The 26,277-nt window shown below is 40.7% G+C and overlaps 1 protein-coding gene across 2 annotated transcripts in view; it reads right to left on the bottom strand.

Annotated features, from left to right (window-relative positions):
* The window catches only part of LOC139725992 (transcription factor 12-like), a 260,859-nt gene that overhangs the window by 58,062 nt on the left and 176,520 nt on the right, over nt 1-26,277 (bottom strand). For both annotated transcript variants that reach the window (XM_071637073.1, XM_071637074.1), the window contains exons 13-14: nt 10,056-10,134; nt 4,601-4,671 (exon numbers count right to left, since the gene is read on the bottom strand). In XM_071637073.1, the coding sequence (XP_071493174.1) occupies nt 4,601-4,671; nt 10,056-10,134 (150 nt within the window). The remainder of the gene's footprint in view (nt 1-4,600; nt 4,672-10,055; nt 10,135-26,277) is intronic.

The raw sequence follows: 26,277 nt of genomic DNA, 5'->3' as shown, positions 1-26,277 counted from the left end.
CCTGGAACACGAGGGGCAAGCAACAGCACAAACTTAAAGGTCTCTATCCCTTTTGCAAACGTCACAATATTTTGCTCAGCTGAAGAACAATGTCTCCCAATATCGTGAATGAAATTTTGCCGTAAATACACCTCAGAGATTAAAAAAAGGAAGGAAATGAAAAACTAGCCCCATGATACTAGCGAATATGCTGAGCTCCCATTTTGTACAGAGAATAACGGTTGATTTTTTTTTTCTTTCTTATTCCAAATAAATGCACGGGAAATCTTTCCCCCTCCACAATAAAGAAGTTTCCAGGTTTATTATCATGAGGAAGGGTCTGAATTACCTACCTCTACAATATACCACTGTACGAAAGGGATTCAATTTTCAGGGTTGCAAAAAAGTCACGCAAAAACTTTAGAGCATTGCAATTGTCTCAGAGACCCTTGGAATGATTGGTGCAAACTTCCATTTTCCTTCCATGATCAAACAATCCCATACATTACATTTTCGTGATTGCACAATACCTAACATCACATGAAAAATTCAACAAATCAAATCAAAGATCACATTTTCACCAATGACTCGCTCTTACCTGTATCACTTTTTTCATACACAGAAAGAGAATAAAATGCAGTTGCCCCACAATTGGGTAGGTATTGCATATTTATGGTATTTATCTTATTCATTATTTGATAGTTTAAGTAGTAAAGGAATGCACTGGAGGTTTTTCATTTAAACAGGTAGAAAAAACTTTGGGCAGGAACTTTGAATAGTTACAAAATAATATGATCTACCTGGGAAGGATGGGGTTCTTTGTAATTTGAATTTTGTTCAATATCAATTTCTCTTTTTCCAACATACTCCTCACACTGTTCCACTTTTGTATTTCCATGGATGTGATGTATTAGGCAGAAAGAGTTGAGCAATTCTTACTATAGTCTTAGTTTCCCTACCATGAAGCACAGAAATGCTATAATGGGGCAAAGCCGTGGCGCTGGGGGTTGCCCGAGGTGCGACGAAGGCCTTTGTTGGTGCTGGTAGGGACGATATGCTTGGAAGGAGCCATATGCGGGGCAGCGATGATGTACAGGCTCTACCCCATGGGATGACCGGGTTGGACGGAGCAAAGCCCACACTCTCCTATGAATGGGACTAACTTATCACTCTTTTTTTTAGAGGGTTGTTTTTGTTTTTGTCAGGAGACACCCTTTTATAAATACACACTCACCATTGAATTGACAGTACACTGTATACAGAGGAGAGGGAGACTTTTGTGTTTGTGTGTATGTGTGTGGGGGGGGGGGGATGGGCAGGACAGATTGGTTTTTATCAAAAGGAAATCAAATTTCCCTCAAAATTTGCACGATACTGGAATGGAGAGTGACTCAACTTATACGATTAGTAGTTCAAAATAGGAAGAAAAAAAATAAAGAGTGAAAGCATGTTGCATTCGATGTACAAGAATGCCTCCCGAGGTCGTTTATAATCTTGCGCAAGCTCCCATGTCGTTTGCTCACTGAACACATCTGAATTGAGTGCTGTAGTTTCTCTATACATTTCCCATCCCCATGTGGGAACTGAAGGAGGTGAGTCATGTATTGTTTCCAGCATCTAGTACCCTCCATTGATATGACAATAATCCGAAGATGCTGTTCAGGACCATGATCCCACACACTTGGGGCATTAATGTACACTGTATCTCTACATTGATGATATGGCATACACAAAGCACCACCATACAATGAGTGGAACACGAGTCATAAATTTAATGTCTTTAACTTTTCCTGTCATTTCTTCATCACTTTCTGCATATTCTTTTCCTCTTCTTCATGAAGCCCCCCCCCCTTTTTTTATAATATTGTCCAACAAGAAGTAATAGCTTTGCAGCCGTAAATCTTTTATGTATGACCACTCAAAGTGAATAGCATATTATCATCATGTCTATAACACAGGAGTAATCCACATTAAATGTAAGTGGAGAAATGTTTGACCTGTTCTCAAAATGCTGCTCCTGTCTTTTATTGCAAAAACACACACTTGACTCGCATGTAAGCACCATGCAGCGGCAGGCAGCAGCAGCGCCGGCTGAAAACATGAGCGATCGGATGCGGAGATCCGGCTCCGCTCTTTTGACGGCCGGGGTGAGGAGAGAGCCGGAGATCTCCGTCCCGATCAATTTCACAGCCTCCTTCACCCACGGCGGATGCCCCGCAAACTGCTGACTCAAGGCGGCAGGGGTCTATCTAGCTACAGTCAGCAACCATCTCGCTGCTCTCCCTCCACCGGTGGGAAGAAACTTGACACATGAACTAGTTGGCAGCAGCTCGCACTCTGCAACTCTTGTGCGGATGAAAAGATGTTCCTCAAAGCTTATGGAAAACCCTTGGTATGACTGATGTAATTCTGAAATGCCAACTTCCAAACATCACCTCACATTTTGTTCAGCGTGGGCTAGCAAAGTTTCATTTATATTCTCATCTCTCTATTTAGTATCCACTGCCTAAGGTACAGTAGCCCCATTAGTGTTTTTTACTCTTGTTATTCTTGGGGGCCCTGTAACATAATAACAATCCATTCAAAATAAAATAAAAAACCCAAATCATCTACAAGACAATTAAATAAACTTGCAAAAGGCCATGTATTTTGGTGTTATTGCTGGTGGTGTTGTTTCTGACATGAAAACCCACATTCTCACGTCAATTATGACTTAAATTAAATCTGAGAATATTTCTGGGGGAGCTTTTCATGCAAACATGTTTTCATACATAATTTGTCTAAATATTTCCAGGGGGAAAGCTTTTACATGCCAGCATGTTTTCATATTTGTTTGTCTGAATATAATGAAGAAATACACACACACACACACACACACACACACACACACATACATACATACATACATACATACATACATACAGAATTGCATGATTTTAACAACTGACAAAATTAAACTTGTCACAGGCAAGTGGCATCAAAGCAACATCACCCAAATTTTAAATCACCCTCCATAGCCTGAGTTCTGGGATGGTTAGAGCAAAAAAGGCCTTGAAAGTTACCCATCAAATTGTGTTACTCAAGGATGCAGCACCAATTTCATCAGGTTACGTGTCTCTTCAGAGTGTACGAGAGCACTCAATACTATGGAAGAGTAAAATGGAAGACAAAGTCAACTTTATGCTGCTATTGAGAGTGATGGTATACTTTTTGAGTCACAGTTTGACCTTATCTTTAATTGCATCCACTTGTACGACTGGAGATGCAGAATAGATCAAACACAATTCCAACCAAAGTCAATGACTATGCTCTTCTGCTTATGGTCATTATGCTGCTATTCAGAGGATGCATTGGACACTTGAAATATCAACATTATCATTAACAGACTACTGCAAAAAAAAAAAAGAAAAGAAATTATGCATTTTTTTTTGGTGCTCAGCCAGGTAGGGGTAATTTTTTTATGGGTTCTCTTCATTCTGCATTTAACCAAAATATGAATTAGTACTACATATACGTATTAGGCTCTACATAGGCCTATAGCAAGCAAAAATATTCAAGTGCTTTTTTTTTATAGCTTAGTTGCCCATCAACAAAGTGCTGAAAAATTCCCGATTTTACAGCAATCATGCTACACTAGAGTATTTGACAAGTAAAGGGGAAAAAATGCAATGGTTCCCTCAAGCCTGTGGGTCAAAAGAAATGAAACAATTTGACTCATGATTATGAATCATCAGAAAGGGCGACATTACTCGCGTACGGAACCGTCACAGAAAGGGATCGCTTTGTCTTCTTGCGAGGAATTGACCAAAGCAAGGAAGCCTGGAACAAGGATACCTCCAGAAACAGAGCATGGTCATCTGACAAAAATTGGTCACATGACAGCTTGTTTTAACCCCATCTTTTTCTCTTTCTGTATCTCCCTCTCACTCGCTTGTTCACACACTTTCAACAGACTTTTAAAGTGAACTACCAGTTGTTTCACATGGGATATGGTTCAGTAGCTACATTATGATTGTTAGTCTTCTTCGTAAATAATGCACGAGCCATCTGATACATCAGCAGCAGAAGTCATGTGACCATTCAGTCTGAATTCTTTCCAGTTTAGGGAAGGGATGAGAGAATTCGATGGCATCCGTAGGAAAGAGCCTACTTTATCACTGCATTTACATTTTTGGATGCTTCTGGCCCAAATACCTTGTGATATATTCATCATTCTGTCACAATCTTTCAATTTTCTGCAATTTTTTTGCAGTTTTGTCCAAAATTCCTGGTCTAAACCACTTGGTACAGCTGTAGATGAACTTCTGGTGTACAATGTACCTCAACAGCCTTTGTGGTTTCCATGAAAATTGCTTGGTGAATTGAGAAGGCATAATGATATCTGATAAGATCAACACATTTCTCTTACTGTGCTAAAGATGAAGCAACATTTCCATTTCCTGTTACGCATCAGAGATATTAACTACCAAGTATGTCACCCAACACTCTTTCACACATGAAAACGACAGAAACATCGAAAAGAAGCCTCTCCATCATATCTGGTCAAACAAAATATCAACAAGCACCACATCTGGAATCATTTTCACCAACATCGATGAACGCGAGAGGATGTAGAACTCACCAATGAATGTAGATGGCTCTCGCCGTATGGACCTGGTGATGTTTGAGGGTTGGAATTCCTTTGCCATTGTGCTACAGGGGAGAAAAAGACACAAATCGTTAATTTTCTGTTGAAAGAAAAATAGAACATTTGTTTACAATGGTAAGCAAGCTATTTAGAATTTTCAAATGAATGTTGTGGGAATAGGTATGATTTCTACTAAACCACAGAAGTGATGTAATATGGCCAGATGACTGTGATACAAACAAACAGACATACTTCATTACATGTGTCACCAACACACAAGGATGAGTGCTAATATCCATAACAAACTCACTCTCATATGATGGTTTTATGATCAACACTCTCTATATTTCAGCAAATTCTCCAACAATCTGTGAGAGTCCATGAAGTGACCTCAATAGATTTACCATTACCGTACCTCCCAATGGGATCTTTCTGTAAGAGAATTCACATTTTTGTAAACAATTAAAGAGTGCAAGTAAACAGATATAAGTCATGTTACTGGAGATATACCATTATCCTTTAACAATTCAAATTTGAGACAGAAGTTATCTTGGATGGTAGTAAACTGATCATGGTCTTTATGATTAGCAGTCTCTACCAGTAAATCAAATGTGTCAAAAGCTTCTTTAATTCAAGTTCACCCTTTTCTTTCCATTTCAATACAAAATGGCATTTTAGCATCAAAAGAGCAGGCGGGAAATACAGTACATATTACCAAGGGAGCTTATTTAGTTTTCAATCACATTTTAAGAGCATTTTCCAGCAGTATTACAATAAAGAAAAAAAAATGACAGCATTCTGGACTCAATGTCACATTGTAACCATATTTGGAATGCCAAGACGTGTTTCAACTCTTCTATTTGATGGTGCTAGCATCTGGGATGCCAGCGGGGCGGGGCAGGGATGCCACGGTAACGCATCCCGCTCCTTCTGGTCCTTCAACCGGCCTCTCACCTATCACGACGACTGTGAATGCCTGTTTGCTATGAAATATTAATCGTCTAAGCATCCCATGGGCATTAATTTGTCCCCGCATACTCCAGTTACAGCATCAATTAGACAACTAATCAACCCTTCAACGAGCCTGCAACAGCTGGGGGTTGGTGGGTTAACAAGTAAGGGTGAGTAGATTGCGGATCTTAACCCTACGGAATGGTAACAATATGTAGGGTGGGGTTGGAAGAGAGGAAGGGGGATGGGGAAGGGGAGGCTCCGCCCAAGGTACACTCACTTTCACTGAGAGAGAATTACGAACCATATATATTGCATCTTTTAGATTATACTATAGTATGAGAACTTTACACAAACTGACTATACACTGAATGTGGAAATCACAAGCAGTAAAACAAAAACAAACAAAAACACAAACAGAAAGGCAAAGGTAGCACAAGATTCCCATTTGAAAAACAAACAAATAAACAAACAAAAATGTGGCCTGGCATATAAATGTACTCAAATTATCTTTCTCTTTAACATTTCACTTATTCTCCGTATCACAAGTGATTTTGGGAACTGAAATGTGGTCTTGACGGGATGAAATTTATACCACTGCAGAATACAGTATAAATAGGCCTCATTAATGTCCCAGCCAACTTCAGTCTCACATCCACTACACACCGATTCGATAGTGCCGACACTCTGGCAGAAGCTCAGAAGCTGCCATCTGCTTTTATCATTGCCGAAAAGGGCAAAATCACTTTTTTGAAACCACCTGAGCTGGTGTATTTCTCTCCCTGTCATAAAGTAAAACAGTAACAAAACAAAACAGGAACCCACAGGAGTATATATTTCCAGGCAACACATGAATGTAATCTGTGGTTTCAGCTGGTGTGCAAATCACCATCAGGTGACGAATAGTGATGAACATTTCATACGGTGTTCAAGCCATAAGCGATCTGATGAAATGAACACCTCTGGCCCTACTGGTGGTAGAGCACACAATTATGGCAGAATTAACCAATTTTGATCATCGCTAGACAGGAATTATGCCACCAGATCAAAGTGCTGAGAAATAATTTCAAAATCTCTGAGGGTAATGACTGGAAGAATAGAGCCGAGATTTAAAACGCTAACCTACAAACTGACGGTTAATGTGTTCTGGTGACCAGTGGACTATCGCGGAGGCAGACACACATTGCATTCAGATATTCATAAACATTTATCTAGGGTGTCTTCTTCAGATGGGGCATTGTACTCTGGCATGAGTTGCGCGGCGCGGGGGACACAGCTCTTACAACCTCCAGCGTGACTCATTAACAAGCTGGAATGTACTGGTGAGAAATGACGATCAGCTGGGATGGAGTGGCGGAGGGGGAAGGGGAGGGGTTGCTAGGGAAGGAGAAGGAGGAGGAGGAGGTAGAGACAGGATGGAGAAAACCACGTTAAGGGGACCAAGGCCAACATTCCTACATCATCAAACTGGGTCAAGGGGGGAGGGCGTTTTCGTGGAAGTCTCTGCCACACGGATCTCCCTACCATGTGAGATAATCACGCCTGTATTAATCTGTCATGTTTGACTTCTCTAGGACGTATTTACATCTACTTTCATTATCTATGCAATTTAAAGCACACAATCTGTTTCATTAAAAAAAAAAAGAAACTACTTTACACTCAAATTTCCACAAGAATAACATCAGCCACACTTGTGATTCAGTGTGCATCCAGCTTTCCAACAAAGAACATTCTCATTCTCTGAATTCATTTCACTTTTTACCCGTTGAAGACGGGCTGATTTTGTTCTTTTTTACAACACGCATTTTCCATAGACACTTGCACTCATATTTGGGGCTCGTCCTCAACGGGTCAACAAGAATGCATGCGATACATTTCAGTCGTTTTAAGACGTTAGTAAAGTACCAGAGCTTCAGATATGAGCAGATCAACTTTTATATGTGAATACCACATGGGTTTTCCTTGTTACTTCCAATTAGTCTATTTCCTGTTTGAGAATTTTTTCCCCCATCACTGACGCCACCCCCTCTGGGAGTGGACAAACACATTACTGTCCAAATAGCAGAATAGACCAGTTTTTGGACATCAGGTTACCATTGTTCCATCCCTCCTTCCCAACCCCCCACCCCCCCCCCCCCCCAAGCTCCATACAGCTCATGCTCTGAATAAAATTTTACTTGTGCGCATGGTGAATAATTCTTGTGGGGAGTAACAATACTGATGAATAGGATGACAATGCTGCTGCTCCTGATGATGACGGTGATGATGATGATGATAATAAATAATGGTAATGATGTTGACAATGTTGATGATGGTGACAATGATAATGGTGGTGATGATGATGATGATGATATGAGGAGGAGGAGGAGGATGAGGATGAGGATGAGGATGAGGATGAGGATGAGGAGGAGGATGATGGTGATGGTGGTGGTGGTGGTAATGATGATGGTGATGAGGATGAATATGATGATGGAGATGGTAATGATGATATTGATAATGATGGTGGTGATGATGATGGTAATGATGATGATGATGGTGATGATGATGGTGATAATGTGATAATGATAATGATGTGGACTCATTTGTCATCTTGGGTCAGCGAAGTCTTGGGAGGTGCTACGATCATCACAAACTTCCCAGGATATTCTTGTAGAGTAGGGGGTGGATTGAGTTCAAGCTGTAGAGGTCCTTACTGGTTTGTTCCCGCACTGGGTCAGTTAGCCATGTGCACAACCCCTAAGATAGGACTTCTCGGGTGCAGCTTTTCAGTTGTAATGAATGCTTGATTACTTTACCATCTTTACCTTTTCCCCCGTGTTAGTGTCAAATACAGAAAATTACCATTATGCTTAGGAAATCTCTGTGTATAAGGTATATTTACACAAATATGTATACATATCATGTACATAGCACTATCACTTGGTCAGCAGAGTGTCTTTCCATGCCACTAAATGGAAGGTCTTGTTGCAGCTATGATCTACAGACAGCACACAGTCGGAGTATCTTTTGGGACAATATCCTTTTAATGGAAGTGCCTGATGTAAACATAAAAATTTCCACAGTACATTAATTTTTGCATATTTCGCACTACTTTTGGCCAGCACAAATTCTAAAACCCGTGAAAATACATATTCACAATTTTCTCTGCACATTTTGAAAGGGTTGACAATCGAATACAAGAACCTGCGAATATGTTTTTGAACCCTGAAGTGCAAAAATATGAACGTTTATAGTATATTTCCATACACAGACTAGGGGGAAAAAAAAGAAGAAGGAATTAAATGTTTTCTGGATAGAAAAATCAGAGATTCTGCCTGAAAGCAAGACTACTAAGTAACCTTTAAGACACTAAAAGAAACCCTTAAGAGATAGATGGAGGAGAGAGAAATTTCCCAGTCTTCCAAGACTGTTTTTCAAACTTTCATATCAAGTTCTTCTAATGACATCACACAAATCCCCGACACCTTCAAAAAACACACACATGGGGGAAGAAAAAAAAAAGGAAAAAGTCTTGGCAGATATCTTCTTCTTTTTTCTTTCTTTTTGGAAAATTTTATCAATGAAATTTTCCTTCCGATCTCTTTCATCTCGTCCCGAAGTTGTTATCCCAGCTGTTGGCAATCATAGTCAATTAGCATTATCTTCCTCTTCTCTCCTCCTCCTGGCCCCTGGCCCCATCTTTCTTCCTCCCAAGGTTTTTTCCCGAACTTTCCTTTCCGTCCTTTTAGAAACGCGACGAGATGATCGCTTTTCCATGGCGCCCGAGAAATCAACGCATAATGGAATTACAAACAAATGCATTTCCAATCATCATTAACATCACACTTTTTCCTGTTAAAGGTCAATTTTCCATATGAGGTGTCTTAGTGTTATTCTTTCTTCAAGAGATACTCAAATATCTCATGTTCATTTTTTTTTTACCTCCTTACTATCTTTTTAAAAAACATTTTGTGAAATACTGAAATATTACGGGTAGATATTCAAGTTCATTGTTTGGGATTGTGACTGTTTACCTGATTTATGTGATATTAGAGTAAAAAATTTCAGCATTATACAAGGACAGAGCAAATTCTCTTCCATTCAAACTTCAATGTTCACCAATGATTTAGTCCATGGGATGGTAGAGGGGTTAAGCTTGTGTCAGGCACGTTCAATCGGGAAGTCCTCCCTCCTACGAACGAGCCTTTGACATTTGAAGAGTCAAGCTACCAAAAAAAAAAAAAGGTTAATGCCGAAACAAGACGTTCGTTCCGGGGCGACTGGCCACCGACGATGTCTCACAAAATATGCGCTCCCAAGGACGGCTCGTTAACAATCGGACGCAGAAAATTTGGGTTGTTGTCGTGTCGCGACACGGCAAACTCTTGGCCTCTGTGTAGTATCCATCCTACGAGTGCCAAAGACGCGGGCGGGATGCGTCCTGGTGGGTACGGGATCCGCTTGGCGAGAGCATGATCATAATGGACGTGCTTAGATGATACAGCAATTAGATAATTACCTGATATAGGTGGTGGAGAACCAACTGGCGTTGAAGGATTGGAAGGAAAACTGCTATTCGGGTGATCGGCTGAATAAATCTGGAGGAAGGAGACAAGAGAAAAGAACAAAGAGAAAATTAGAGCTCTTACCCTTTCAGAAAAAACTTTGGAAGAAAATGGACACAAACATGATATAATTTCACCAATATACATGTATATGTGTATTTTTTAAACGACATAATTCACTTCATTAGGAAATGCATCGTCACATTATGTCATCACAAAGACTAAGAAATCAAGAGTTTGTCGAAGTAGAGAATAATGCCATCAGCACCCTTCGGATTGAGAAAGAAAAAAAAGTATAGCTGTAAGTATCGGCGGTGACAAGTAACATTCAACAAAAATCGCTCTCAATCTCTGCTGTCAACTCACCACGTTACTTCACACATGCAACTGAGAGACAAAAAAAACCCCCAAACAAACAAACAAACAAACAAACAAACTCATTCTGGCATAGCATGATGGGATATAATCACTTCGAAATAAAAAAACTGAGAGACAAAAAACAAACAAACAAACAAAACAAACAAACAAACTCATTCTGGCATAGCATGATGGGATATAATCACTGTGAAAAAAAAAAAAAAACGAGGACAAGAAAAGAAGAAAGACAGGAAAAAAACAGAACAAACAAACAATCCAGTGTGAAATATTCATTTTCTGGTGGCCATTAATAATTGTCGCTGGCAATCTGTGAACTTACTCTGTGATGCGAGGGAGCTAATTAATTGGGAGAGGGCGAGGAGGTACGGGGGAGGGGTGGGGCCGGACTATGTAGTGTGGGGCATTGGGATTAGGTCTGAATCTATCGTGACAATTCATCTGTGAATGAACAAGTGTTGCTCGGAAAACCAGCCGCACTAAACATCTTACCACCAATCAGAACGGGAGACATTAAGTCTTCCTTGATTGGCGAGGGAGAGAAACTATGAAGGAAAGTTTACACACATGACAGTTGTTGGTTTTTTCTTATCACCACCCAAGACAGTCAACTGGGATGTCAAAAGCTTTGCTGCTTACAGATGGCTGCTCATCCATATAGCCCTTGCCATTTCTTTCATTAACAACAACAACAAAAAAATGTTTTAATTTACGGTTGCAAACTGCATGCTTACTCTAGATTCATTAGTGGCATCACATTCTAAAACTCCATCAAAGGCACGAATAGTCAATTCTTGATTAATACAAATTTATACCGATACCAATTTTTGCCCTTTCGGTGTAGAAAACGAAACAATAAAATCAGCATGAATGTTGCCAGCGTCACACAACTAGTAGTGGCTGACTTTCACTGGTTCCTAGATACCCCAGTCCTCACATGGACTTTCACATTATGAATATTCTACTCTTCATGGTGCTTCAAACTCACTTGCCCTCTAGCCCAGGTCTCACCGTCCAGTTAAAGTAAAATGAATGAGGGCTCCCCTCTTCGAATCGTCAGCGCATTTGTCTAAATCCTCACTTGGGTAAGTAAGAGATAGGCCTATGTCTTTGATGCCCTGTTGATATTCCAATCATTAGCTTTAAGTTAGCGAGATTTTCACTGATGCTAGTAGCTGACTCCTTATGGCTCTATTCAACCAAATTCTCAAGGGAAGTCGCACATTCCTTTTCACAACCAACAAATACACATTTTCTGACACAGATGTCATATAAACCACTGCCGAACAAAAAAAAAAAAAAGAAAGGAAAAAAGAAAGAGATACGAGGAAGAGTTGGGAAGGGGGTGTGCAAAATGAACAAGTTTCTGTGATTTCAGCTAATTTCGACTAACTGTCATCTCCAATATATTTGAGGCCCGGCTCTGCAGAGCAGCCCTGATCTAAGTCGCAAATGCGTGTTTCACCTCCTTCCTCTACCTTCCTGTGCTTGTCATATCTACACATCAGCAACAAACTTTCTACAACTAGGCGGGGAGCAAAAAAAAAAAAAAGACAAAATAAAAAAAATAAGAGAAGGGAGAGGGGGAGATGGGGGAAAAAAACTGGGCGCTCTCTGGCATCTGCAAAAGCCATTACTACGCTCTGAACAACCGATGCTTCACACGCAATCCATTTCTTCCTCACAGTCGCCAAGTGAAAACCGCACCAGGCATATTTTCTTGACGTAGCAGAGAGACGGACCGAGAGACGGAGAGAGAGGGAGAGAGAGAGAGATAGGGTGGAGGAGAAGGAAACAAAGTGCAGGGAAGTATTCTTTGGGAGGTTTGGATGGGAAACGTGGAAAACATGATGGGGTGGAAACGGTAAACATCACCTTCCTCTCCTCAAAATATTGTTGGGGGGGGGGGACAACATAAAAACTGCAGATCTATTTCTAAAGAATACTTGACTATGAGGCAGATTTTTTCACCATATTTCATATTTTGTTAAATGTTCTTTCAAACTTTTTCCTTCATTCAATGTCATCTTGAGTATTCTGAATCTACTCAGTTTTCAGTGACGAGAACTACTCGGTACATGCGGCATGAATTATATTTACATGTATGCCGAGCACAGAGCATTTGTCTTAACATACAGACATTTGATTTCAGGGTAGTGCAGATTGTAGCATGGGGGGTGGGGGGTTACTGCAATGAGGAAAGAAGCGCCAAACGAGAATGAAAACCGAAGGCATTAATGACGACTGAAGGGGGGAAATGTGTTTGCAGGCTGTCTGATTCAAACCAATTTAGTCACATTTGGGGATGCGCTTGCACAGAACAAAGTATTCAATGATTCTGGCGCACGTGGAAAAGTCGTCGGCCATAGATGAAGCGGTGAGATAGGGGTATGTGGACAATACCGGGACTCAAACAATTATTTGACATGGCAAGGGGTGCCCAATTTTCCATCTGCCCCGTGAGAACCCATGCCGGAGAAGTGGTAGCGATTGTTTCGACACACAGGTATACAACCATGCCTTGATGCACACAAACACACACACACACACACACACACACACACACACATAAACACACAAACACACAAACACACACACATACACATGTGCACTTCATCAACACGATCTGTGCTCTGATGTGTTGCAAATCGAATCGAGATGTGTGTACCAATGCCACGTCCAATCACATGGCTGTTGGCATGGCGGCTCTCACCCCAAGCGCTATTAGCTTTTCATGTTTCGATAAGCATAAAATGATATTTGCCACGGTAGGACTACCACCCACGGGTCAGACATGTGGGCTTCGCTTTCACAACAAAATGATTGAATACCATTTCTGTCCATTTTGAATCGCTAAATGCAGAAGTTACTTTTTTATATAAAAACAATGTAATTGTAATATTTCGAATATAATGTAAACTATGTGTATGCTACTCACACTGACTGTCACTACTGACAATAGTATTAGACATGCAGATTACAAGATCTTTAATACAGACTGCCCAACCAGTACATCATAGTGTGTCGACATGAAACATCATGCAAGGGGCCAAGGCATTTGTTGCATTATTCATCATCACAAATGGCTATAAAGGAGAGCCTTGTTACAGCGAGATACCTCATATAATGAGGTAATTTTGCAGGTCAAATTCTTTTCATATTCTTTTATTTTCATCCCTGATTTGACACGATACCTGATATACAGTGACTCCAAGTCGCTCATTATGATGTGGTTCCCCTGTGTTTACATATACCTGTACGACTACACGAGTCATAACCACCCTTTTATATCAACCTTCTTCATCATACTGTTAAGTTCCAAAATATCAACATTGAATGAATTTCTGGGGATCTTCAGATATGCCCTTCTAAATGAAATGACACTGTGATTTTGCATCACAGCATATTTCAGTATAGTGAGAGAGGATGATGTAATATTTTTCCTATGTAGGCAGGACTGCCAGGAGCCTATAACTTTATACTGGCATGTGCTCATTCATGTTCTTTACTCCTCATCAGGATTCAGTTCCCCTGGGCAAGCAGGATAAGTGAGTGTGAAATTCCATTAGTGGAATTCACACTGATGCAATTTAGCAGAATACAAATCTCAAGATTTGCATAGCGATCCCAATCTAACAATTTTTGTTTGTGTGGACATAAAAATCCCACTAAATAGCCCAATCAGCATCGTGATCCAAATTCCAAGAAATCTTGTGATTTTTTTTTTTTTTTTAATTATAGCAATAATTTGAAAAATAGCGCGAAAACTCACATCACGGCGTGTGTGTAAATATTGATGCAAAAAAAAAAATTTTGCCCCGTCGTTCAAAACACACGATTACATAACAGCACACAAACACAAGGGCAAGGGTCACCATTTACATATATTTCGGGCAGACACAGCTTGGTCAACAAATTAACGTGACTGGCAATTAATAGGATATTCCTGTCCATCTGAAGTGATGCAAAAAATTTCAGATTTTGATCACAATCATTATCCTGCTATTTTGCCTGTGTGAATGCGGCTACTGTGACATATCCACAAGACCTACTGTACATACTGAATATCTTTCGAAGAGGAAAAAAAAAAAAAATTAAAAGGATGCGATGCAGACAGAGCCACTCCTTGTCTTTGTGAAACCATCATATCAGCCAAGCACATGTGGAACAGTGTGGGGCTTGAGAGTGGAAGGTTATGGGTTCGGACCCTTGTCACTGTAATATTGGTACAAGCATGTCTTGGAATGCCCTCAAAATCCTCGGCACTGTCTTACTTCCTCCACAGCAGGTGACAGTGAATGATGCGATTTGTCTCTAAAATCACCTGTACACCAACAGTTACAAGGGATCTAGGGAGTAGGGCAAGTTGGGGGAGGTGAGGAGAAGCAAAATAGGCGTGTCTTCATCAGCCCGAAGTTCAAACTAGCGGGATATTTTGCGGTCTTAGAAAATAGCCCGATACAGCGAATGTGCGTCTTCATCAGCTCAAAAAGCCTGCTTCGGGAAATTAGTCCGAAAATTGACGCATGCGCACTTTGCAATATTACTTTGCCTAGCTCGCGGTTCGAAAGTGGATTTCCCCGCTCAAAATCTCCTATATCACCGTATGTATGATACTACAACCACGGAGGTGAGCGTTACAGCAAATTCTCTCCAAAGGGATATTAATAACGCTACTCTTTCTTCTGTCCAGTGAGGCATCTTATATGAAATTAATGAATTGCAATGTTTAAACAAATCCAAAATACACACAACCTGCAAGAATCTTCAGCTAAGGTAGAGTGGACCAGAAGAAGAAGTTTACAAAAAACAGCTAGCATGCACAGCACTGAGTTTTGATAGGGAGGTGAGAGAAATCACCTCCCCGGTTTAAAAGATGTCAACAACAGTAGGCCTATAGTACACACATGTGATTCTTGAATACACCGTGCGTGTAATGTACTACACACAATCACTAGCTTGTACATGCGCTTTCCATTGCCAGCTGGCTAACCAGAAACGTGGAGGGATCGAGAAAATTTTGGGCTGATGGAGACGCACCCAAACTAGCGCGCTATTTCACGAATTAGCGCTCTAGTTCACGAACTAGACCAAGATTTTGGGGAAAATTTTCCCGATCAAATAGCGCGCTATTTGCGTCTTCACTACACAGATAGCGCACTATTTTGACATCGGACTAGTTTGGTAACCACAAGATAGCGCGCTATTTTGAAACTTCGGGCTGATGAAGACACGCCTTATGGGGAAAGGAGTGGGGCTAATAACAGTAGCCCAAAAAAATCTGAACGAGTTTGGAAGAAGGCTGGGAGGCACTCTTATGGTGCAGAGCAGTAGGAAAAAAAACCCACAAAAATAAACAAAAACGAACCGATAACAACACACTGATAAATTCCCCAGTGGACTACTTGCTTCCATCACTGAAATGAATTGGATAAATATGAAGAATTGCAAACGTATGGGGCAAAAGACAGTAATTTCCATATGACAGGATTAGTTAAGGGTTAGAAATGTTCTACATATACATGTAGGCCTACATGTATGTAAATGATACTAACAGCATGTAAAGACCTGGGGGGGGGGAGCTTTGAATGTGTACTTTATTGCTAATAGAGAGAGAAAAAAAAAAGAATTGATGGCCTGCAGTTGAAATACAACATTTAATTTATAAATTATGAAATCAGAAGTTATGATAAGTTAGTAACAAAATCATCACCATAGAAACACTGTAACATAAAACAGATAATTTTAAATAAACTACTGATGAAATGCTTCATTGACACACAGGTAAACTGAACAACAAGTTTTCTTCCCAATTTGTTTGGTCTAATTTTTTTTCTCTCAATTTTTGCGTGAGGTGTGCACTCCTTCTCAGCCCTGCTCTGTGCTTGTAGGCAGAGGAGAGAGAGAGAGGAACCAATTCCAAGTGCATCCAAAAAGACCTAAAAACAATGAAGGCATCAATGTGCTTTGCTGTGCACCCAAGTTTGTTTGATGAGCCGCCCCTTGGGGGATCTACCCCTGTTTGGCTTGGAGATCCCCAGGAAATCTGGCCCAGACTTTGCCGTCTTCCTTTCCCCCTTTTTCAAGCAAACCCATCTCCCCATTCCCCCCCCCCCTCAAATTAAAAAAAAGGAAAAAGAAATTGGAGAAAAAATAAAACCGTTCAACCTGAACCCTGTAATAATGATCGCAAACTCTTCTTTTGAGGTTGAACACCTTTCTCATATCAGTACAATCTGAGTACAATTTCGTTGTGATGCAGTCAATGGATATATGCACTTAAGAAATTTGTGCAACACACCCAAATGAAAAGTTTTGGAATTGATAGCTTATGTTACAAGTTGTGCAAGACAAAGTTCTGTTCAAGACAAAGCATCTGAACATGCACACACCCCCCCCCCCCGAAAAAATTCTCAATATGACAACCACTAGAATAACACCCCCCCCCCCAAAAAAAAACAAACAAACAAACAAACAAACAAACAAAAACAAAAAACAAAGTATCTATTGCAAATGCAAGCTCTGATCATTGATTTTGAAAACCATATCAACAAAATCTTCTGAACAGGGACACATATCTGGTAGCTAAAAGCCTTGGGTACGCCTCGGCTGGAATGCTGCTCGACTACGTACAGCATTGCCACATTGAGCACAATATTGCACAGGATCTCACGTACTTGCTCTACCCGACGACATCTTGGCAATCGTGGGAGTTTATGACTTGTTTTCTGTCTTCCTCTCATACCTGATCCTAATCGCGCCCCTTCATCTGAATTACCCACACCTCGTCGCCAAGGTGCCGCGCTTTCTTTCCTGTGTGCGCTAAGCCCACCGTTAATAGAGTTATCTTTCTGACATGGCAACGAAAGCTTCCTCAGGTTGTAAAACGGAACCGAACAGAGATGAATAATGCCCAAGCGGCATACGCATGGCCAAAAAACAACAACAACAGCAAAATCAACAAAGGAGAGGAGAAAGTTACTTCATAGGATGTGAAAGAATATGCAAATTCAGAACTGGCATAACAGTCAAATTGAAGCAGGGAACTGCAAACTAATTATCTCACTTGCTTTGGGCAACTAAAATAGTAAAATCACAGTCGAGCATGTGGAAAGAATGAGTAGGCCTACACGACCGAATGGGCACTTTATTATAGCATGGGGCCCTTGTCTACGTGCCCACTCCGTCAGATGGGATGTGGAAGTCTACACATACATTTCGTGAAAACACTATTTACAAGGGAGGACAACTGGTCTCCTACAGAACTATCTAAATGGCAGCAGCTCTTTGAAGGCAGTACTGGAACAAAAGCGTGATGATCCCTACTTCTTCACGACTACTGACTGCTAAAAAAGATGGAATGAAGTATGAGCAGATATCCAAGATAGAAGAGTGACACATACTCTCTCGCAATTACATGTCAGTTTTGAGATCACCTAGGGACTTGGTGACGCAACCTGCCTCCAATTATCCCACTATGAGTTTATTACAGGGAATGTAGATCATAAGTTGCAGGGGAGCTCATATTCCACTCATCTTGGCCAAAAACAAAAACAAAACAACACTTCTTGGAGTGGCAAATACATGGGGGACTCTTAATTCATTAGAGTGCTTACTCGGCACAATTTTTCTCCCAAATCACGCCCTTCTCCAGTTCCAATCAGCGATTTTGGATATCTGTAGGTACGAGATGATGGTGACCTAAATAACTCTATTTAGGAAAAGCATAAATTTAGTGGCGACACTCCGTGGTTTTTCCGTCCATGACATCGCGCTGATTCACTAGTCCTTAACGACGTTGGGGAATATTTGCAAATTTTAGTTTTCAATAATCACCGTTCTGACGACTGAGAGATATTGCTCATTTTTTTTGGCGCTCTCTCCGCTAGGTTTCCGTCGTTTAATTGAGAGTCATTTACGGCCGAGTGTCAGTGCCAATGCCAATTTGGGCGCGATGTCACCATGACAAGACGATTGACGATAAGAGCCACGGATGCTCGGCCACGCGCGGAAGAAAAAGAACACACAGACTCGCACACTTCAGTGTGAAGACTCACGCATGGGCTACCTCCTTCTACATCAGACGAAGCATTGCCATAGCAACTTGTAAACAATCGAAAGCATAACACTTGTAGAGAGATGCGGATGAGCGAAGATAGGCACAGTCATGTTGAGAAAAATCAGAATCAAATTTATGAAACAGAAAATGACACACACGACCCATGAGCCACTCCATCAATGCATTTATGTTCCGGAGAGTTGTTGTTGTGGGTTTTTTTTTTTAGCAGTTTTCACAATTCTTTCTTGTCCTTTGAATTTACAAAGATTTGGCAACAAGAAGATATCAGAAAAAAATTAATTACATCTGTTCTAAATGGCTACTTAAGACAGAATACTGCATTTCTTACATATCATGAGATGTACATATATGACAGAATAAAAGATAAGACCAGGTGAATTTTGAGGAGGCAGATGTTTTGAATCAAAAGACTTCTCAACTAGAAAAAAAAAAGAAAAAAGGAAAAGCCAAGGATGATCTTGGAAAATTTCTTATACCTCTTCAAGTTTCATGTCAAAGAAACATAAGTTAATAAAGTTTCTGCAATTATCTAACATTTGTTTAATCTTGCTGCATAACTCTTTCAAAACACCTCCTTCATGATATCAATAATTCGAAGGACAATTTTGCAAAACCCATCTATAATTTTTTCCAAGTTTTACCTGGACTACAAGACTAAAATGTCCACCATGTTTCACAAGATAGCATGTCTACACACTGCGCTTCAAGGCATAAATGGTTCTTTTTCTTCCAAACTGTAAATGATGCCACACAATCCGACAAATCTTCCAAATGTTGAGTAGACATAGACAAATGTAGAAGTAACATTGAGGGAAAAAATTGATATCTATTGAAGAAATCAAACTATCCCCATAGCAGTGCCTGTCTTCATCACACATATTTTCAACAATACGGTTATTCAAGATTATATACAAAGCATTTTCTGCTGCATTCCTAAGACTCAAGACAGTCAATGGGGGCAGAAAGGAGACTTCTGAAAAGAAAAATGTGATTTCATTTCAACTCTGGTAATGGCTACTTCCTCTTCTTTCACCAGCCAAACATTTTCCTAGTTACAGAAGTGTCTGTTTTTTTCTCTCTAAGAAATTCCTGAAGTCTATTCTCACTGTGGCCTAATGAAGACTAAAAAAGTGGAGGAGAAGAGAGAGAAAAAAGAGTGATATTTCTGGCAAACATCCATTGCTCGGTAACATTTACAATCCTCAAATCTACCCAACATTTCATGCTTGGCCTTCCTGGTGTGGAAATCCAATCAATTCGTCCATTTGTTTGCAATTACATAAAAGAGAGAGAGAAATGGGGGGGGGGGGGGAGGAGTCTAGCGCTGTTGGCACTTTGTTCAAAGCAACAGCATTCATCATAGACGGAGAGGTAGTAGAATCTGCTGCACTCTTGTGAAAAGAAGATTGACACTTTTTCTGTAGTAAATGAGATCTATCCTGACGGGAAATGTAGAAAGGCTTTCCTTCACTAGCTTTGTTCCGGAACATAGAGTGACAAAAAGAAAGAAAAAGAAAATGGCAACAAAATGGGCAGCAAAGAGAAATTCCACAGCAGTCACAGATGAGTAGAACTTTACTACTTGCATGGTGGAACCTGTAAATATTCAGCAAAACAACGGTGAATACAATACTGGTATTGCTAGTAATATGGGCAGCAACAATTGTAAATGTAGAACTGACAGAAACAGAAGTACAAGTGGCAATTGATTAGCAGTTGTAGTAGTAGTAGTAGTAGTAGTAGTAGTAGTAGTAGTAGTAGTAGTAGTAGTAGTAGTAGTAGTAGTAGTAGTAGTAGTAGTAGTAGTAGTAGTGGTAGTAGTAGTAGTAGTAGTGGTAGTAGTAGTAGTAGTAGTAGTAGTAGTAGTAGTAGTACTTAGTAGCAATATAGCAGGAGTAGTAACAGTAGTAGACCTTATACCAAGGAGGTACTAGGCCTAGTACCTCCTTACTTATACCAATAGCAAAAGAAGTAGAAGCAAAGACAGCAGAATTTATAGTTGTACATGTAGTAATGATAGTGACCGTAGCAGCAGCAGCAGTGGTAGTAGTAGTAGAAGTAGTAGAGGTAGAAGTTGTAAGACTTAGTATTACTATACAATTACTACTAAAGGTAATAGCTAATAGTCGTAGCAGTAGTAGTAGTAGTAGTAGTAGCAATAGTGGTGGTAGTAGTAGTAGTAGTAGTAGTAGTAGTAGTAGCAATAGTGGTGGTAGTAGTAGTAGTAGTAGTAGTAGTAGTAGCAATAGTGGTGGTAGTAGTAGTAGTAGTAGTAGTAGTAGTAGTAGTAGCAGCAACAGCAGTAGTGGTGGTAGTAGTAGTAGTAGTAATAGTGGTAGTAAAGAGTGGTACTACTAGGTTTCCAACTGTCAGTATGTAGCAGTGTTTTGAAAAATTGCCAAACTGTAGGAATAGTAAATTCTCTGGATCCCAATACATGAGTATGTAGCTAATGTTAATATCCTGTAACAAATTGTTTTAACAATGGATATCAAACGAAGTAAGTAAATCGATTAGGATCAAACTGAGAGACTTGGGATCTGGTCTGGGGGTAAGAAAAGGGGGATGTGAGCCAGTCTTACCCATGGGTATCTGGCGTGCGCAAAGCTGGGCACAAACATGGACGGCTGCTGGTGGTGGTACGGAACAGTCACGGCCACCGGCACGGGGTAGCCCGACTCGGCCTGCATGGCGTGGGCTGCCTGGCTATACATCCAAGAAGGTTTAGGGGGGTAGGCTCCGCACGGCTGGCAATGAATTTTACCCCTTGCTCTCTCTCTCACACTCTCTCTCTCTCACCGCCGCTGCGCCACCCGCCGCCGGCTGAGCTGAGTCTTCGTCGTCGGTCGGGGTGGGATTTCCAGGCCGGAGAGGGAGGGTGGGATGGTGAGATCGATGAGACCAGGCCCACAGGGAACAGGAAGAAGAGGGACTTTTTTTTTTGTCTCTCACCAATCTTCCGTGTAAGTTCTGTGGGATACTGCCACACGAAGACTTCTGTCTGTCTGTGCTTGCTGACTTCCTTTTAAAGTGCAAATTTGGTTGACTCCTGTGATCTGCTTACGGCAGTTTTGGCAGTTACAAGATGGAGAATTTGGAGAGCTTTGGCATTAGAAATCTTTCTTGTAAAACCCAAGTCTTAATCATGAAAAAATATAAATGTTGATTTTATACACTCTGAGGAACTTTTACAATTTTCTTTATCTCTTTCTCTCTTTTTTTTTCAACAAAACTTGAATAATCTTTAGTCCATGCCAATCTGTACGCTTTTTATCTAAGTTGATAGAAAATTAGTGTCAAGTTTTATCGACATTTCCAATAACTTGTTGACACAGCATGATGTACACAGCATAAATTCACATGAGGAAAAGATGCAAAACTTTTGAAGGACAATGTCAGAATAAAAGAAGTCAGCACAGGTCTAGACCCAAAAAGAGGTTGTGGCACAATTTGGCTGGAATATATCTTCTCTCTTGCTAAAAATCTGCCAGCAGCTTCAACACAATGAATCGAAGTCAGAACAGTGAAATAGCACCAAGCCAACGATGTCTCCGAGTCTCAAGTCTTTTGGTAGAGTTTCGTTATATCCGAGATAATTCACTCGTATGAAGATCGGCCAAGACTATTCAGCTGGTGATGTCGGCTTCAAAAACAGCAAGATCACGACAACATGCGTAGTTCCCAGAAGCATGCCATTCACATCTGGAAAGTGACACACTCCTCAAGCATCTCCAAAATGTATGTAACTTTCTACAACTACAGCACGAGCAGAATATTGGTTGAGAATCAGGAACGAGAAAAGTCGGCGTAGAAATTCCAACAGAGGGTGGGACCCGCCAATGAATGATGTAATCCAGTAAGAAGTAGAGCGGAGTCCGTCATCGGTACAGACACGTTTGGTTGGTGGTGGTGGTTTGTGCGGGGGCCACAGTAGTGGAAGCTCGCGTAAAACTGAACTGCAGCGTGCGACTCTCACTGATGCATGAGCGGAGGGCAAGTTGTGGTCGTACACAAGACAGCGGTGCGGCTACTCCGATGTAAACAGTCCCCGCATACCATGTGCTTTGGCTGGCTGTGGTCCTATCCCTTCACTCCACAGTGACTGCTTCCAGGCTTCACTCTAACGCATCACTTTCGGCCTTCCGCTCCTGGCCTCCGTAGAAACTCTGTCCCTCCGTCTCTCTTCCTCTCTCCCACTTTCTACCACTCTTCCTCCTTCTCTATCTCTCTCTATTCCACTCTATCTCTCTCTCTCTCTCTCTCTCTTGCCTACTTTCTTTCCACAGATGTCCAGCCCAAGACCAGCCAATCAATCGTAGTAGTGGTAGTAGGCTGCATGTGTTCAGCTTGCAGGCTACAAATGGGACTGGTCACACTGCACAGACAGGTAGAAAAGTCTTGACAAACTTCAGCAAACTATCCATGGAGGGATGGAGGACGGGCGGAGAAAGGATTGGTCGAATAGGGAAGAGACTCACACAGACTTGTATGAATGGGTTGGAAGTCATGGTGTGTGTGTCTCTCCGTGAGTTCTGTCAACCCCCATAACTTCAAGGGGGGGGGGGAGGGCTATCTTCAACCCCTTCCCCTCCTGGGGAGTCTCTCTACTATCTTTGAGGCTTCTAATCACATTATTCTGTATGTGTGTGTGTGTGTGTGTGTGTGTGTGTGTGTGTGTGTGTGTGTGTGTGTGTGTGTGTTATCTATCATTTCATCACACCAGCCTGATTACAGACACCAATGGCATACTCAGGAGTGGCCCTCAATTTCCTATTTCCCTCCCTTTGGGAATAGTCTTAAAATCTTCCTCCACATATTTAAAGATTGAGCGAAACCTGTGTGTCTATGTGTGTGTGTGTGGGGGGGGGGGGGGGGAGGTGGCTAAGGGTTGGTTGGGAGTGAGGGGGGAGGGGGTGTAATGTGGGGAGGAAAGGTTATGTGATTGCTCCTGTTATGTAACAGGCAGGCTGAGTGATAGTTCTCAGCTGCTATGTGATGAGCTGGCAAAACTGGTTCCAACAATGGACATGGGTAGTGAGTGGGATGCCAGGGGTAAGCAGGGACTAATTACAGTTTGGATCTGACAGAAAGCTCTTTAAAGGGATGATTATAGTTTTGGTTGAGATGGGGATTTAGGTTTGCAACTATTTTGTGGGACATAATGAGAAACCTCTTATGAAATATGAAAGAGCATGTCTTTCTAAGGAGTTCTAAGGCTCTGTGATGCTTCATAAGTGGTTTCTATATATCTCGCAAAACAAACAAAAAAGTTAATAGCTCAATTATCATCTCAACCAATATAATATCATCCCTTTAAAGATGGTCTATTTCCCCCTTGGACAAAAAAAAAAAAATCTCACTTATCTTCCCTCCACAGAAGAAGGAAAATATGTAAGAAATGTATGATTTTTTTTCTCTTCTTTTTTTAAAGCAAAACAGGATAAATTGCATAAAGAATGTGATGGCTATTCCATGATAAAGTTTAAGCAAACATAACTTATTTCTTGGCACCTTGAAATGGCTTCCCTATCTTTAGTTTATACTTTATCATTTTATTTCTATTTATCTTTTTTTTTTTGTGAGAGGGTTCATGAAAGTATGGACTTCCTCTAGTTTTTCACAATGTGTCAAACAAACAAAAAAATACCATGATGTCCTAGCTGCATCTTTGTCACTGTCATGGAACTAATGTTTCTAGTTCGGGAAAAAAGAGAATGTATTGAGCAGAATATCCTACACAAAAGAAGGTGATCAGTAGAACATATGACACATAACAACCAAATGACCGAAGATAATTACTTGAAGATTCAAAATGACATTGGGTTTGCAGGCTCATCGATGCTCAAATCTTCACTACTTTCCTACTAAAGTTAATGCCTGTATTTTCTTTTTCAATGCTAGGATGTATGATTAAACTTTACTTTTGTTTTATGTATTTCATACACATAAACTTTTAAAAACTTTGCCATTTCTGATTTGAGACTTGTCGCCAATATCAGCCTACAAATCACCTACAGCGCTAACTAAACATGTGACATCACTATACACATTGTTGTGGTCTAATTCCTATAAATAATGAAGAAAAAACACAGATGTTGGGGGAAATCATTGTACACAGACAAATATACTTTTTTTGACCTCTTGAATAAACTCTACATAGGCCTGAATATGAACTGCTGGATTCTGGTACCCCAAAGGAGGCTTGAAATATATTGTATTCAAATGTTGACAATGTTTTTATTTCTTTTATTTTCACCTGACCTAACAAAGATTGCCACAGTGCTATGAACTTTTGCTTCATTGCTCCGAATCCAAGTATAATTATCCCTGGAATCAATTCTAAAGATGACAAGTCTTCCAGATATTCCTACAAGGTTGATACTATGTTGTATTCAAAAGAATTTGAACATACACGAATATTTTGTTATCTAGAATTTGCACAAATCTTAGACTTTACCGAAATTCCTACTGAGTCATTCCTCAGCTCTCCTATGTTTATGCAATTGAGCTTTCCCACCTAAAATTCCAACATTACAAATTGCCTTTATGGGCTTACAGACTTGTCTTGCTGCTTCTTCCAGTTTTCCCCAATAATCACAAGGGTATGGTAATAAGACTACTCACTAGCTCTTCTCTGTATTGACCCTACCCCCAGTGGAACATCCCATGACCTTTGCCACTCATTACCTGAGCTGATTTAGGAATAGTCTACCCACTTTTAGTCACCTTGTCACCAAATATATGTCTTCTGATAAAAGACCCACAAATCTGAGTACTAAGCAAGACCAATTCATGCAAAGAGAACATAAGAGGTGTGGTCAACTGTTTTGTGCCGCATGGTAGAAAGTGTGATTTTTTTTGTTTTTGTTTGTTTGTTGTTTCTGTTTTGTTTCTGGTTTTTTGTTTTTTGCCTGGACCAATCCCACAATCACTTGCAAAACTGCTAGAAAATATGCGTTGCATTGTGCTCAGTAGAAATCAATCCATTCCTAGCATAACTTTTTTTCCTCCCCTGGAATATGTCTGAGAAAGTTAATTCTATTTCATATAAATCTTCAATATTTGAATAAAATTGCTACCTTTCATAAAACCATGGTAGGATCCATCAGGGATATGGGACCTTAGTCCCATCTCCCTTGGTAGTCCATGTTACAACAGTGAAAAATCAAGAGAGCATGTGATGATGATGTGGAGGGAGTGAGAAAAGAAAAGAAAAAACATCAAGGAGAGTATGGTGATAAAGACTATTAATGGGATGACCATAAACTCTGGAGACTGTTCCTTGCCTGAGGGCAGGAAGCTCTTACTCTCAACTTCCTCCACAGATCCCTGGAGACAAAGAGGTGAAAGGGAAGGGGGGGGGGGGGATAAGGGAATAGGGAGGGGGTGGGAGTGGGATGAGGGAGCAGGGAGGGGGTGGGGAGGGAAGCCAAGGGATCTCCTACCAAACCAAGCAGCTCAACATGAATTGGAGCTGGTCCTCGCTATCACTGGCAAAGATGTCCACTCTTTATTGCAGAGCCACCCAGTCTTCCTGATTCTACAGACCATCTCCCCCCCCCCCCCCCTCCCCAAGAAATAAAAATATCATCATCATCCAAGGATCATTTTCAATAAACCTATTTTTGTGCTTCTCACGATTCTGCCACCACCGTGTTTGATATCACTTCTAAGAGGTGTCCTTTCGGGCAAGAAATAACACTGTGTTTCGTGAATGAGAA

This window comes from Diadema antillarum, unplaced genomic scaffold (genome assembly GCF_040938485.1).
Source record: "Diadema antillarum isolate AM-2024a unplaced genomic scaffold, OU_Dant_1.0 seq00000069_RagTag, whole genome shotgun sequence".
NCBI classification, from domain to species: domain Eukaryota; kingdom Metazoa; phylum Echinodermata; class Echinoidea; order Diadematoida; family Diadematidae; genus Diadema; species Diadema antillarum.
The sequence above is the reverse complement of the archived record's forward strand: the minus strand, read 5'-3'. Positions and strand labels throughout refer to the sequence as shown.